This window comes from Chrysochloris asiatica, unplaced genomic scaffold, assembly GCF_000296735.1.
Source record: "Chrysochloris asiatica unplaced genomic scaffold, ChrAsi1.0 scaffold00297, whole genome shotgun sequence".
In the NCBI taxonomy this organism is placed as follows: domain Eukaryota; kingdom Metazoa; phylum Chordata; class Mammalia; order Afrosoricida; family Chrysochloridae; genus Chrysochloris; species Chrysochloris asiatica.
In genome coordinates, this window is record NW_006408815.1 from 1,608,648 (window position 1) to 1,625,913 (window position 17,266).

Below are 17,266 nucleotides of genomic sequence, written 5' to 3' on the forward strand. Positions count from 1 at the left end.
CTCTCAGTGCAAATTCTCTTCCAAGACTAAGACACAAGGGAAATATACACTTTGACTGACAACCACGCATGCCACCCAGAAGGGGAAGTGGCCGAAGAACATCAACGAAGGGGCGAGCTAAGCCCTACATCGTTCAGCAAACTACTATGAATCTGGATGGAGACCTGGTTAGCCAGTAGCGAGGCAACATCTGGGGACTCATGGGCTCAGGGTCAGTGACACAGCCACAGAGGTCTAGAGTGGAGAGCAGGGCGGCCAGCCGATAAAAAGAGGCTGGACAGACGTAAGAACACCCACACTTGCAGATGATGCCCATTTGACTGGACTTCAATGATTGGATAAACAGAGCTCAACCCGAAGAAGAAAGAAGAGGGAAAAAAAGCATCATCTGATACAATTCGATCAACATGACCTACACCTATGAATGCAGTCGCTCAAAAGAGGAAACAAGTCCCTGCTGCAAGAACTATACCCACCCCCTCCACACAAAGGGTAGACAGAGATGGGCAACTTAGACACTGGCTACCCGAAATGGGGGGAGGGATACAAAGGCAAGAAGTGACTGGCTTACAAGCTTCCAAGAGGGAACCTAGATCCAGAGGGCGTGGAGGAAGGTGGAGTCTCCAGTGAGTAGTGTCCAGCCTGTCCAGGAAGGGCTGAAGAAATGAAATATAGATGGGTCTCTTGTGACGCAATGGTGAATAACTGTTATCAGGACTGATTGAGAGGGTTGGAAATCTAAAGATGGACATTTTGTAACAAAGAGGGGAGTGATAGATTTATCAGTCTAAGAGCAGAGGACCCTGGGACCATCAATGGAGAAGAGCGAAGAACGGAATCCTACCCAGAGAGGCAGCGAACTCTGGGATGGAGGCAGAAAAGACAAACTCAAGAGATGGTGGGGCTGGGGGCTTGGGATCAGGAGATGGAAAGGGGCTGATGACTGTGGTGGGAGGAGGGTGCAGGTTTACAGGGTACACCCCTTGGTTGGGTGAGGATGCATGGACAGGATGATAACTATGCCAATGAAATGATGGATGATGGAATGAATGTAGAGCTGATGTTCTCCCAGTGTAGATTACCACACAATTCACAATAAAACATTAAAAAAAAAAAAAAAAAAGACACAGCAGGAGCTTAAAGATGGGACAATCTGAGCATAAAAAATAAAGAGATTTCATTTAATCACAAAAGTTCTTAACAGAAACAAATTCTAGGAGGTCCTAATACTAAAAAACAAACCAAATAAAGTTTAAGAAGCACACCTCCTCGCCACCCAATAAGAATCAACAAATGTCTTAAAGATCTTTCTAAGTGTAACTGCTCCCTTTGGTTTCTGAACCTATAATCCTTAGGGAAGCAAACAGTCTCTGCTTTCTACTGTGGAGTGGTTGGTGAGTTCCAATGGCTCACTTCTGCTTTCAAATTGAGCACTTTAACCACTGCACTACCAGGGCTCCTATAACTAAACAAGAGCTTCTCTTGTCTTCATTGGCAGTAGTTTTTACACCATTTCTCATAATTGCCTATTTCAGGAAAAGAAGCATTCTTCATGCCCTTCCCAGGAAACAGAATTATATTTCAAGGTAAATCAACAGCCCAAGTTAACAACGGGAAACTCTTTCCAGAAAGAAACTACAGGATTAGAAAACTTTGTACACACTAATAACTGAAAAGAGCTCTGGTAGCATGGAGTCCTGGTGTGGCGCTGCAGGCTGATGCATAGACTGTAAAGTCATTTGAACTGCAAGATCAGTGGTTCAAGCTCACCAGCTGCTCCTCAGAAACCTTATACAGGGTCACTCTGGGTCGGTATCGACTAGATGGCACTTACCAATAACATGGTAGCGTAGTGCCTACGAGTTTGACTGCTCAAAATCAGCAGTCCAAAACTACCAGCTGTTCCATGGGAGAAAGATGAGGCTTTCTACTACTGTAAAGATTTACAGTCTCGGAAACCCAATTACAGGGTCGCTGTGAGTGGGAATCAACTCTATAGTACATTAACATCAACAATCACCCAAATACAATTCAAGCAACAATTCTCAAGGGATGCTAAAACCATTAACACACTAATAATCAACTCAATATTCATTGAGTGCTGGATATCAACCCACAAAATTATATGAGTGCAGGAAGGAAAACAAAACTTTCCAATGGAGTAATTGACTTTAGCATCTTTCTTTGTCAATAAACAGGTATTATATGCAACCTAATATGATGCAAAATGTAACTCAAAGCATCACCTACAAAGCATTATTTGTAAAAATACTTGACTCTAACCAAGTCTGTAGATCTAACTTCTAGTTTTCAGGAAATAAAGGAATTAATCAAACAGTATCACAAAGCAATCAAACCTAAAAGGTGAGAGATTCTAAAGGACACTTCAACTGATCTCTTCAACAGGTCAATGGAAAAAAGGAGAAAGGGCACTCACTGTCCTACATGAAAAGGTAAGTTAGCTGGGTGGTGCAGATTGGTACCATGTTTGACTGCTAAGTGAAAGATTAAAGGTTCCAGTCCATCTACATGTGCCTAGGAAGAAAAGCCTGGTGATCTACTTAAAAACAAAACAAAACAAATAGAGCACAGTTATACTCGGACACACAGTGGTCACCATGAGTCAAAATTAATCTGGTGGTTAACAGGAAAGAACTGAAAGCAATGCGTGGATCTTTTTTTGGATCAAGCAAACAGATTAGGGACAATTAGAATATTTTGAATAAGAATTAAGTATTAAGCAAGTTTCAGAAAACTTTCTAGTAAATAGTACTGTTATATATAACAGAATGCAGTGGCTCTAGAGAATAAGAATTGGACTGAAAACAACAAAGTCAGGAGTTCTAGCCCACCAGTTACTTTGTCGGAGAAAGATGAGGCTTTCTCCGCCCTCACAAGTTTACAGGGTCACTGAGTCAGAACCAAGTCAATGGTAATTAACAATAACAGCAACATGATGTTATAAAACAAAATGTTTTAAGGCTACATAAACAAGTATTTAGGGGCAAACTACCTTGTCTGTAGTTTACTTCAAAATACTTAAGCAAAGAAAATAATCTGATTGTTTTATATATGGGGTACATTATTCTATTTTCTGAATTCTTAGAAGTTTTAATAATTACAATTTTCAAATTTTTATACTGAAATAATGATTTTACATTAATACCTAATTGATTGCTTAATATATTGTTGTTGAGTGCCATCAAGTTGACGCCAACTCAAAGCGACCCTGTATAGGGTTTCCGAGAGGCAGCTGGTGGGTCTGAACTACCACCATTGTGTTCACAGTCCAGTGTTGATCCTACAGCGCCACACCAGGAGTATTTTACTATACAGACATGCCTTATTTTATTGAGCGTTGCTAAACTGCACTTCACAGACATTGCCTTTTGTACAAATTGAAGGTGTGTGGCAGCCTTGTGTTGAATAAGTTTATTGGTGCCATTTTTCCAACAGCATGTACTGCCCTTGTGTCTCTGTTTCACATTATAGTATTTCTCACAAAACTTCAAACTTTTGTGTAATGCTACTGCACACTTAATAGACTACAGTATATGTGCACTGGGAAATTAAAAAAACGTGTGTGGCTCCCTTTGTCACAAAATTTATTGGAATATTTCCATGATTGTGGTGGCTGGAAATGAACCCGCAGTATCTCTGTGAGAGGCATGTAAATGAGGCCAGAAATTATCAAAAGTATCTAGGATTTAATAACCACAACCATAATTTCTAGAGTATCTCTAATTGCGAAGTACAGTACTAAATACACTACACTTATGTCCTTTAGTTTTATGAGTTATACACCACTCATGATAGTCTTTCTATTATACACATGAAAAGTTTGCACAGGAAGTGAATGGTCACTAATACTGAGCGGTGGACCCAAGATTCCTCTCCAGGTCTGACCCCAAAGGCAGTGCTTGCAACCACTATTCCGTATTGTCTAAAGTCCATCATTATAGATTCTTTTCAATGAATATCCACATAAAAGAGACAGGCAAAGAATTTTACCCAGAATGACATATTCCTGAAGGAAGTATTTCTTTGTGAAATGTGAGTGAAAGCATGTCATCCAATGTAAGATAATGCAATCAAGCCAATTAACATCCACCACTGAACTTTTAAATAAAATGTCACCTTGCGTTACTCGGGTGATAATGAGTAGCATGAAACTGCTTCAGCTGTTCCCATGTAAGATCGGGAATGCACAATGGATCGCCACCGGAGATGACTGAGTAAGTGTGGTCAGGAAGAAGACGATTTTGAAGGTGCTGTGAGAAGATTCTCTCATTATCTGTCTTCAAATTAGAAGCAAACAAATAATATAAATTACTCTTGTTAATACAGCAAATCAATCACATTCTGGAAGCATATAACTATAACATCTTGTTCTAACAATGAATATAGACATTCATGTAGATACTGTTGAATGAAAGCATTCAGTTTACTATAATAATCTATGCAGAGGAGTCAAGGGCTGGCTCTCTCTGGGGGGAAAAGAAAATTTACTTTTTAGTATGCACTGTGTAAGCACAACTGAAAGCAAAGAGCAGGGTACAGTGAAATTACGAAGAAGGTCCTAGGATTCATTTTGTTCCTAACTATATGGGAGATGGAGAGTCAGGGGAGTTCAAAAAAGTTTTTCAGTTGAAAGTGGACACAGGCAAGAAATCGGAAAACATGACAGACACAAAGGAGTTTCACAAAATTTGTGGAAAAATGGAATGGAAAGATAATGGAATTTTTCCATAAGTTTTTGAAGCTCCCTCATACAAGCAATCCCAAGCACTTCAGCATAGCATAGTTCAGGGACAGATTCTGAAAGTCAAGACAGGAAAAGATAAGGATTTAGGACAAGAGTTCTTTAACTTTTTGGTCTCAGGATACCTTTACATGAATAAAAATTAGCGAGGTTCCCAGAGACCTTTTGATTAAATGGATGTTTACCTATGATATAGTTCTATAGATATAGAAAACAGTTTTCCTGTACTAGAAATGTAGGTTAATAGATATCACACAGTAATGTCTTAATATCATTATGAAAAAGCTTTTACCTCAAAGACCTCACCAGGGGTTTCCATACAATATAGAAGACACGGTTCTAGAATAAACAGCCACCTGCCCCCTCACCATCCTATTCTTCAGCACACAGCAAACTAATTCAAGAAGTTTCATTAAGAATATTAAATGAGTAGAATATCAACTATCTTCCAAACATATTTATGTTTCCTAATTTAAACAGCTAAGATCATAATTTTAACACAATATAAGAAACTGAAAGACTTACAAATGCTCCCTTCATTTCATTAAAGACAACTCCTTTAAAGATCAAGGGCGTTTGGGAGTCACTTGGATTCTCATGTTCTAGTCTCCATCCTTCCTGCCTAAACAATGATGAATAATTATGAGATGAAAAAGATTCCAATACTTTAAGTCAACATCAATAAAGGGGTCATCACATACCAGAAATCCAGTTCCCGTAAGCATGGGAAAAAGGCTGCATCCAAATACACTGAAAGGAGATTCTGAAAATCCTTGGGGTTTTGTGTGGAAAATGGATACAGAGTATAATCACTAGCTGGGTACAAATGAAAAACAAGATTAGAAGATACAACATTCTTGCTAAAGCTATTTTCTAGTCTAATTTCACCATAAAAAGGGGGGTTCAACATCAATGGAACAAATGATACCAGTCTTACGCTTTGATCCAGTCCCATACTACTATCAGTATTTTGCTTATCCTTGAGGTTCCACTTTTCCAGATCCAACACAGGTCTGGCACGCAATGAACACTAATTCCTCCAGTAATCACTGATACAATTTAAGAGATACTATTTTAGATGCCAAAAAAGATAACCTCATTCTCTAAGGATATTAATTTAATTTGATCTTTTAATTTCTCTTTCAAGAATACTTTGGCCCTGGATACCCACAGATAAATGTAAAAACCTCCCCCAAAAGCTGAGACTGTAAATTCCAAAAAGGCAAAGTTCCCCCCCTCCCCAAAAAAAAAAAAAAAAAGAAAAGCTAAAGAGGATAGAGAGAAACTCTGTTAACTGATGGTATGTGGAGGGGATTATAATCAATGTAATGAAACAAGGTATATGAATGTTTGAATGTGAAATCGATGATGTGCCCTGAAAACTTTCACTCAATCCACAATAAAAACCTTTAAAAAAAAAAAAAAAAGAATACTTTGTTCATACCATCAGACTATATATAATCTTTATATTTTACAAAAGTAAAACCCAACCAGGTATATCATCAAGATGAATAATACTGTTACAGAAGCCTAATTCTGTACAAATATTCCCAAAAGAAAACCGTTCTAAACTTTTCCAGAAAAAACTCAGATACCACTTCCTGAAAACCCGACGTTTGATAATCTCACCATCATGTGGCTTTCCTAAAGGACCAAAGTTCAACATCTTTTGCCTCAGCAGGAAGGTAATTACTCTCATGCAGTCCTGGTGTGGCTCTGTAGGAAACGCACTGGACTACTAACCACAAGGTTGGTGGTTCAAATCTACCAGTGGCTCCTCAGACCCTCTACATGGGGTCACTATGAGTTGAAACCAACTTAACAACAACATGCTGCCAATGACCCTATTTATTCTTAGAAACGAACTCATTTTGGTTCGGGACAATCTCACCTGTGAAGGCGTTCATGAACGTCGATAGTGACCTATTTAACATTTTAAAGAAAGGATCTCTGCATGGATATTTCTGAGAACCACAGAGAACTGTATGTTCAAGAACGTGTGGAACGCCAGTACTGTCCATTGGAGTGGTGCGAAACTGCACACTAACGGAGAGAGACAAAGAAGATAAACAGGTGACAAGAAGTGAGGGTTAACACCAGCACAGCTTTCAAACATGCAGTTCATCATTTTAATATTACAATCTTTCAACAAATGTTTTCTAAATATAATTGTTGAGATCACTGCTTCAGACAATAAAATTCTAATGTATATTACCGATGATATAAATTCATATAATCTTTTCTCTATATTTCAGGAACACTCTATCAAAGAAAATAAAGTGTTAATCAGATATTATTGTAAGCTACTCAATGTATGGTAGATCATTCTAAATAGATGGACCACATACCTAAATAAATTATTTTTGTCTTCTCTTGCCAGATGTAAATATCTAGCACCTGTGTTCTCATGGCTGAGTTGCACTGCAGTCAGGAATAACTCAGGAATAGGTGTCACCTGGATAAAAAAAAAAATTATAGTTATTTAAAATACATTAATAGGACTGATATGCTTGCCGCAAAGTAGACAATATGAGAACCTAACAATTCAAAACTGGAAAGAACATCAGAAACGATCTGTCCAAATTCCTCATCTTACAGATGAGAAAATTAAGGCCTAATGTTGATAATACATCCACTCCTCATTTAACAGCATGATGTTTCCGAAACCAGGGCCTTATTGAGATCGGGATTATGTAAAAATAGGTGGCCATATGAAATCAAAAAGTAGATGACCTCATCCCTAAACAACTGACAAATTATATCATTAGCTAAGTGTCAAAGCACTGAGAACCAACAAAGCAACCAGCGTGAGCGACACATAACCTTAGCTACCACACAGCCAGGGCTACTCTCGTCTCATACCTTCACACTTGACATTTGTTACTGGCAGATGTCCATTATCAATGCACAACGTAGTTTGATAATAGTCATATATATACTATTGTCAAAAATGCAAACTATTGGACAATAAGATAGTTGGTAAGTGAGGATTCAGTGTAATATATATATATATTAGCACCATATTTCGCTGTGTGGTAGGTATTTTCATCCCTATTTAGAAATGGAAAAATTGAGGCATAGAGGGATGAAATTTGTCCAACATCACCCAGACCCAAAGTTCAAAACGTGCTAGATCTGTGCTCTTTTGATATAGTACTCTACCTTCTAATAATGACTCTCACTTTTTGAACACATACCATATGTCCTTTGCATTTACAGATTTCATCTCATTTAATGTTCAAAATGATACTGTAAGAAAGGTAAATGCTGAAATAAGCCTTGGCCTGGAGCTCTCAGGAGCAAAATTTGGCTTCATCTAGTTTCTCATGAGTTCTCAATGTAGGGTAGGGTTATTACCAGTTACTTGTTTCTACCGGGAGGATCAGCTTATGATCAGCATGCACACAGAAGAGTCTCCAGAAAGTGGGAGATATAAATATTCCCAGTAAAAATGAAAGAACCCTTACTTCCAGGGGTGGTCACCTCCAAGCTTTATGTAAACCTCTATTCAGGATTCCACATTCTTTTGTATCAAAGAGATTTTTACTTCCAACTATGTTAGCTGTCCATCTTTCCTTCAATCACGATACCATAGTATTATGGTAACCACATGACTTATTCCCATTTTTCAGATGTGGTGAAAGTAACTTGTTCAGATTTACACAGCAAATTATTTGCAGAGCTGAAATTAGAATCTGGGTTTTCCCAGCCTAGTACAATTGGAATCCTGGTAGGGCACTGTAGGATAAGCACTGGACTCCTAACTGAAAAGTCAACAGTTCAAACCCACCAGCTGTTCCTCAGAAACTCTAGACAGAGTCTCTATGACTTGGAACCAGCTCAATGGCACTTAACAACAACAAAAACAGTTTAGTACAGGATCACAGCCACAGAAATGAGATGTTTAAAGCAGTCTGCTAAGTAACAATGTTTGCATAACTTATGGCTATAATGTTTCCAATTTTACTGAACTTTATAAGGAATAATCAGTGTATTTTAAATTATAGTATATACAACATTTACCTAATAATAGCTTTCAAGTATGCATTTCTCAAACAGCAATCATGGGTTTATTCTAAAAAAACATTTTCATAAAGCTTAAAAAACAAAGGAAAAGAATCTACTACTCTGACTAAGATCTACATGATACTGCTAATTTGTATTATAAATTTAAACTTCTTTGCATGGCCTATAAGGAACTTTACAAATGCTCTGACCTCCCTTTCAGGAACCCATGCTTTAGTCTAACTAAAAGGCCCTCCCATCCCTGCAGCTTGCCTTGAACTGCTCACATCACTGCTTAGCTTACTCATGCTAGAGCACCTACCAATAATCCTGCTACCTCTTCTTAACACAAACACCACTTTCTCCATCACTCCCTGTTCCACTCCCCAGAAGTAAATACTCTGTCTTCTCTTGTACTTTGTACTTCTGCTGTGACACTAATCATGAGAATGCTGTATTCTAAAATCGTTTGTATTGTAGGTAAATGTAAGTTGCTGATTTTTGTATTTCTGATGCTATCAACTATAGCATAAAGTCATCAATCAGTCAGATAATTAAAGTACTTATTTTTCATTTATTGCTGCTATTGCTGCTAGGCACTGTCGAGTCAGTTTCAACTCAGAGACCCTATGTACAATAGAAAAAGCAATGTGACAGCTAAAGCAAAAAACAAAAGCACAAAACAAGCAAAGAGAAAAACCAACAGAATCTATTACAAAGTCTGCAATCCCTTATCTGGAATTCTGAAACTCTAGGACTTGAAAACAATAAAAAGTTTTTACATAAATTCGTAACAAATTCTTTCGGGATTCAAAACCTGACCAGCACTGATGTGAGGCATTTCAACTTTTTATTTAGTACACTGCAAAAAGTATTGCATTTGGCTACAAAAATATTCATGTGTTTGACTCTGAGACCCCTCTGGGAATGTTACATTCTAAAATCTGAAAAATTTTGAGTATCAAAACATGTCAGGATGCAGGGGTTCTGTACTTCGTACTTCCTTAAGAACAATGAAATCAGTTCATGTGCAAACCCCATTCAGTTGTGCACTGCCTATGTGGTTGCAAGGACACCTGGTTCTAGGGATATGAGGATGAAAAAATCACTTCCTGCTCTAAAGGAGGTCGCCTGCCGGTAGAAATTGCATTTCTGTTATAATGTCGGCATATCAATAGCATGTCAAAATGCACCAGTACCTGGCTTACAGTGAACCCATGAATCTTCTCTCCTATTTTGTATTGCAGGGCCCTCTCACAGGCTTTACTACTTGTCCACCTCCAGGCTTCATGGTTCACACAGCTAGAATGAAGAAAAGTAACCAGAATTAGAAGATCTTTCAGAAAATTGTTTGGGTAGCATAATCCAGTAATATAATAATAAAAAAAAAAATCATCAATAAAGATATTGTAATATAATAATATCTAGTAATATAATAATAAAAAAAATTCATCAATAAAGATAATTAATTCAAAGAATAATTAAATGAGATATATTCCAAACATATGCCAGAAAATTAATTTCCTGTAAAGTTCTTTCATTTTGAACCTTTTATCCATTCAGCTAAACTTTCCCAATATCAACAAATAATTAAATGTTGAAAACCTGTTATTTGTACCAGTTCATAAACAACAGGAATACAACTATAATATAAAAATTTCAAGCAAAATATATCATTTGTATGTAACACAATTTTCATGTAAAAATTTCTTTTTACATCATAGTATTCTAACTGTCCCTCTCACACTACAATAATCAATTCAAATTAGAGTCAAATACCATGATACACTTAATAGATTGGTGGAAATGAAAAAGCTCCCAGGAGCTCTCATACTGGGAGTACAAATTGGAGCAACCACTTAGGAAATGCATTTAACATAATTCAGAAAAAAGTGAATATTAACAATTCTACCTCTAAAGAGATATCCTCAAAGAAATGTGTACTTATGTACCAGCATACACATAAAAGAATGTCAGAGGGCATAGGCATAAGAACACCCACACTTGTAGATAATATCCACTTGACCTGGCTTCAATGACTGGATGATCAGAACTCAACTAGGAGAAGAAAGAAGAGGAAAAAAAAAGAGTAATCTGATACAATTTGATGAACTTCACCTACACCTATGGAAGCAGTAGCTAGCTCAAAAGAGGGAACAAATCTTTACAGCGAGGATCATTCCCATCCCCTCCATACACAGAGTAGACAGGGATGGGCAACTTGGACAATGGCTACCCAGAATGGGGGGGTGGGGGGCTACAAAAGGAACAAATGACGGGCTTACAAGCTTTCAAGAAGGAGCCTAGATCCAGAGGGCATGGAGGAAGGTAGACTCTCCACTGAGTAGTATCCAATCTGTCTGGGCGGGGCTGATGAAAGAAGATGGGGATAGGACTCTTGTGACACAACAGTGAATAACTTTATCAGAAGTTATTGTGTGGGTTGGAAATGTAAAGACATTTTGCAGCCAAAGGAGGGGAGTGATCGACTTTGCAGTTTAGGAGTGGAGGTCCCTGGGACCATTAAGGGAGAACAGCGGAAAGCGACACTACCCAGAGAAGCAGTGATGCCTGAGATGATGACATGGAGAGATGGAGCGGCTGGAGACTCTAGACCCAGAGAGAGAAAGAGGGGCCGTGTGCTGATGGGTGGGGGTGGGGGGCAGGGTATACCCTTTGGTTGGTTGATGATACATGGAGGGGATTGTAATCATGGCAATGAAACGATATACGATAGAATGAATATAAAACTAATGTTCTCCCATGTAAACTATCACATAATTCACAATAAAAGATTAAAAAAAAAAAAAAATCAGCATTACTCCTAGCAGTACCAAATGCAACCAACCCAGATGCCCATCAACAGAAGAATGGATGAACAATGGACTATTCATTCAGTAAAATAATGTGGCAACAAAAATGAATGAAATGGAATGCCCATCAACATGAATGAATAAAACAAAATGTGAAACATCCATATAATGGACTATTATGGAGCTATAAATAGAGATGTGAGCACGGTGGCTCTAGAGATTAAGTACTGGATTGGAAACCACAAGGATGGCTGTTCGAGCCCGCCAACAGAGCCACAGGAGAAAAATGAGGTTTTCTGCTCCTGCACAGGTATACAGCCTCAGAAACCCTATACAGAGTCACTATGAGTTGAAATTAACTCAACAGCACTTAACAACATAAAAATAAGGTCTGATACATGTTACAATGTGGATTAATCCTGAAACCATGCTGAATGAAGCGAATCCGTTACAAAAGGACAGATATTATATGATCTCATATTTATAACATAGGTAAACATATAAAGACTGAACCTTACTAGTGCTACCAGGGAAGTGAGGAAGGGGTAATGAAGAAGTCATTGTGAGGGGCACTGAACTGTGAATGGTGATAGGAAAATTTGGATAATGGTTGCACAACATAATGAAAGACATGAAATGTCACTAAATTATGCGTAAAAATCACTGAATTGGCAAATGTTTTTTATTTATACTTTTATCGCAATTTTAAAAGCATACTACTGTTGTTAGTTGCTGTTTTTCAGTGCCGCAGAGTTGGTTCCGACTCATAGGGACCCTGTATAAGGTTTCCAAGGAGCAGCTGGTAAGTTTGAACCACTGACCTTGTGGTTCAAACCACCTTATGTGGTTGAGTATTTGTCCTACAGCACCACACCTTGTTGTTCTTTGGTGCCAACAAGTGAGTTCTGACTCATAACAACACTACATACGATTTCCGAGGAGAAGCTGGTGGGTTTGAAACACTGATCTTGCAGTCCAGTGCTCATCCTACAGTGTCACATCAAGACTCCAAAAAAATGTACTACAACATCAAAACAAGTACAGACTAAAACAACTATGTATAATAAAGATGTAGATCATACATCTGAAAAAAAAAAATACAAAGGATATTTGTAGTATTAGTCTATAAATAGGATCAAAAACAGGCATCACTAAATTAAAAAAAAAAAAAGATTTTATTGTATTTCTGGTCAATGACATTGTTTATATTCTTCCCAATGTGTAAGTGTTCTCATTACTTTGGTTTTAGTTGCTCCGTTCCCATTAATCTAGTCTCCCTGCCCAAAAATTACTTTTATAAAATCTAAACAGTGATTATTTCTGGGAGTAAGAAATATAATTATTAGCAAAAAGAGGCAATTTTAAGCTGACTTAATAGTGGTTCCACTTTTCTTGTAAATCCACCTTCACCCTATAACTAACTGGATTTGCTAAAAATGGGTAACAGAATTTATGCAGAATAGGCTTCTTGTTAAGCCTTTGTAGAGTATGGCACCTTAGGTGGAATCCAGAGCCCCATTCACAATGCTCTGAGTTGGGATATTCCCTCTTGAAAAGATATGTAGACCAACTCACAACAGCTGGGAGAACAGAGGATTCTTATTAACACAAAGACCTGCAGGAAAAATAAAAAAGCAGACTGTTTGGCTATTTGAATTTCAAGCAAGCTGTTTGCTTTGGAGGCATCAAGGAAAGAAAAGTTGGCCCATCAGGGAAAATCTTCTTCTAGGACTGAAACTCAAAGGGGATTCAAAAGCAGTCTAGTATGCTTGCTGGAGACCACCTGAATCTACTTGTGAGTGTCGGGGGTGGGGGGGTGGGGAATGCAGCAATGGGCTGAGTTTGACCATGTTCCACTGGCCCACTGACCTTGAGAGAAGAGAGAGAAGAGGAAGGGCTAGATGGTGTGAAATTTAGGAAGATGTGTGAACTTCTGAAGCCATGGACAATGACCTAGCTCCTGAGGGCTGAGAGCGATGCGGCCAGCTGGTCTGAAGTGCAGGAAGGTGTGCATGAACTCCCAAACGTGCAGTTGACCTAGCTTGGATGGCTAGTTGACCAGAACTTGAACAGACGAAGATAATGATGTTTGCTACTGAGAATAAGTGCAAATTGCCACAATTTGAACAACTAGACTTTCACCTAGGAATGCAGTGACTCATCAAAATTCCAAATAAGGATGCTTCAAGGAACAACCTTGTTTCCTCAGTGCACTGGGTTGTTGTTAAGGTGTCGTTGAGTCAGTTGCAACTGGGTTGATAGGGATGAGAAATTTAGTCACTGGCTATCAAAATGGGGGAACAGGGGCATTAAAGGGATGAAGTGGCTGGTTTATAAGCTTTCATGAGTGTGCTTAGTTGCAGAATGAGGAGGTTAAGATAGGATCTCCACTGAAGAGTTTCCCTCTTTCCCAGATGGATCTGATGAAAGAGGATGGGAAGCAATAGTGATAGAATTTTATGACTCAATTGTGAATAACTGTTAGCAGGATTATTTGGAATTGTCACAACTGTAATTGTAGAAGATGTCTAACTAAAAGGAGGGATTGGGTCATCTTTCATTTAGGACCATCAAGAAGGAAGAACATGAGTGGAGCGTGAGATGCATACCAATAAAGGAGGCGACTGAAAGATGGTGGCTATGTGCATGTGGGCAGAATGCTGGCTGACAGAATGTGCCCTTTGGATGCTTAAATGAATGTTTTGTTTTTTTAAGTATACATCGAATATTTTTGCCTGGTTCACTTGTGAAGTATAAGATGTAAATGGGGAGCCACAGGGAGGAAGTTGGATGAATGTTGTTGCAGGGACAGGGCTGTAATTACTGAGATGAAACAAGGTGTAGGCTTTGCTGAATGCACAGCTGATGATCCTGTCTGTAATCCTTCACCTAATTCACAATAAAAAGTTTTTAAAAAGTGACTCCACTTTTTAAAATGATTATTCTTTCAACTTTAATATACGTTTTATGGGTTTTTCTATGTTAATGTTGTAGCTTACAAAAATACGCACTTTTTAAAGAAAATATGCACAGGTTAAAAAAATTACCTGGTCATTGGCAATATGTTATGTGTCGTGGCATTGGTTCCGTCTCAAAGTGACCATGTACAGGGTTTCCGAGGCTATAAATCTTTACGGGAGCAGAAAGCCTCATCTTTCTCCTGCGGAACAGCTGGTAATTTCGAACTGCTGACCTTGCGGTTCGCAGCCCAATTCGTAACCACTACGCTACCAGAGCTGCTTATTGGCAATACTGGGCTATCTTATTAATTTAGCAAATTCTAGAATTGTGGTATAAAGAAGGATTTTAAGAAATTATTTATCCTCAAGAATGCACTCACAGAAAGAATATGCTACATTATTGATAAGTGCCGTCAAGTGGTTTCCAACCACAGCAATACTGTATAGCATTTCCAAGGAGCAGCTGACGAGCTTGAACTGCTCACCTGGTGGTTCAAACTGACTTTGCAAACCAGTTCATTAACCAGGAGAAGCAATACTAGTGCAATGTCCCATAGTTTAAAAAACAAGACAAAACAAGAATTTGTCATGAACCAATGACAACTCATGGTGACCCCATGTGTTTCAGAGTAGAACTGTACCCCATAGGATTTTCATAACTATACATCACAGGCCTTTCTTCTAATGTGCCTCTGTGTGGGTCTAAACCAACCTTTTGGTTAGTAGGTGAGTGTTCAACCATTTGCACTACCTAGGGACTCCCCTCCAAGGAGCTCTAGTAACACAGTGGTTAACAGAACAGGTCCAGCTGATTAACCTCAAGGTCAGCAATTCAAAACTACCAGCTGTTCTGCAGGAGAATGATGAGGCTTTCTGGTTGCATAAAGGTTGACAGCCTCGGAAACCCTACACAGGGTCATTGGAAGTTGGAATGGAATCCACAGCACATAACCACCACCACCACCACCAGGGACAACCACCCTGTCCCCATATTATATTGAGAGGGATTAACTAAGCTCATGGGAAAATGGACTAAAAAGATAATGGCATTTCAGGAGTGGAATGTGGGACCCTATCCAGGGAAGCAGCCACACCAGAGTTGGAGGCAGAGATGAAGACATGGAGAGAAAGAACAGCTGAGCTCATCTAGCTAACTCTAAATTCATGGAAAGAGAAAGGCTGCGTGCTCACAGCCAGGTGGCTGCCTTGCAGAATCTGCGCTTTGGTTGTTGAAATGATTAAATATTCCTGAGTGTTTCCGTTTATATCACAAAAACAAAACAAAAGAAACAGAGGGAATACAAGCAAATACTGTTGAATAATGATGCACAACGAAACGAAATACGATAGGGTGACTGTAATACTGATGTTCTCCCATGGAAACTATCACTCATTCACAATAAAAACTTAAAATAAAATAAAAAGATAATGGAATTTTCCTGCAAACTTTTGCAGTCTCTTAGTACAAATGTTGCTGTGGACAAATCCTAACACAAATAAGGGTACACGCAAAACTGACATTACGTTCAACACACAGGGTTCCACATCCTGGAATACTTATAGTAAGCTGTACCATAATTTAAACAGGGTTTTGACGAGTAGCCGCAAAACCAGACACTTAATGGCGCTGTAGTATAAAGGGCTGGACCACAGGTCAGTTTGAATCTCAAGGTAGGCAGTTCAAACTCACCAGGCCCTTCTTGGAAGCCCTCTACAGAGTTGCTATCAGTCTGAACAGACTCTATGGCTCTTAACAACCACAGCATATTTACCAAAAAAAAATGTTCCGCTCTTTACAAACATACAGGATATGACACTCACTCACAGTTGAAAATTCGATGCATTTTTTCACATAAATCTAGTCATTTAAAAAAAGTTCAATTCAGAAGGTTACCATGGTATTAAGAATTCAGCAGCTTAAACCTAGGTACAGTGATACAAGTTGAAGGGTCTCTTAAAGACTCTGCTTTGTAACAAAAACGAAATGGGAGCAAACACATTAATGAGAATCATAAACTGTCAATTATTTTATTATACATATTAAAACCCACATTAATAATAATCTTCACTTCTAAAAGTCCAGACAACCTCCACCAGGGCCGGCCACCCACTCTGGAAATCACCTGAGGTCCAAGACTGGAAAAGAGGCTCAGGAAGCTGCTGTGGACACAGGTTTTTTCAGCTAAAGCACACTAACACCTGAGACAGGAAATCCCTTCCTTTCAACACAGGCCAAAAGACCCCAAGAGCAGGGAAGCAAAGGGTTTCACTGCTTAGCCTACTTTTAGGAGGTAGCTGTCCATTGCAAGAGATTAGAAGCATTAGCTGCCTGGGCCAGTGCATAAGTCTCCAGGGTCGGGGTCCCGGCAGTAAAGGGGTTATCCGAGCCCCAGACCAGAAGAATTTGCGGGTGGACTAGGAGATCTCCCTTCCTTCTTCCTCCACGACCCCGACCCCAGGAGCCTGCGCATTTCCCTGCATGGGCAGGGTCCTCTCCCGCCACTCCCAGCTCCTGCCGAGCCCGCGGACTTCCATCGGGCTGGCCCTATCCCTTCCCCCGCACCCCGCGAGCTCACCGGCCGGTCAGCCTCCGCAACCCACAGGACCGCCACATGGCCTCGGTGGAAACAGTAAATGCACAGGCGCAGGCTGACAACCACTTTAAGGGACCTAGGAGCGCCGGAGGAGGGCCACGCACCGTCTGCTCCTCCCACTGGCCAGCGCCA

General features: G+C 39.3%; 1 protein-coding gene across 1 annotated transcript in view; it reads right to left on the minus strand.

Moving 5' to 3' along the window:
• PITRM1 (pitrilysin metallopeptidase 1) overlaps positions 1–14,635 on the minus strand; it is a 60,000-nt gene extending 45,365 nt beyond the window's left edge. Inside the window, exons 1-7 of the mRNA XM_006874743.1 lie at positions 14,628–14,635; positions 9,967–10,069; positions 7,111–7,217; positions 6,654–6,805; positions 5,464–5,578; positions 5,288–5,384; positions 4,138–4,298 (exon numbers count right to left, since the gene is read on the minus strand). Coding sequence (XP_006874805.1) covers positions 4,138–4,298; positions 5,288–5,384; positions 5,464–5,578; positions 6,654–6,805; positions 7,111–7,217; positions 9,967–10,069; positions 14,628–14,635 — 743 coding nt within the window. The remainder of the gene's footprint in view (positions 1–4,137; positions 4,299–5,287; positions 5,385–5,463; positions 5,579–6,653; positions 6,806–7,110; positions 7,218–9,966; positions 10,070–14,627) is intronic.
• Positions 14,636–17,266: the final 2,631 nt, after the last annotated feature.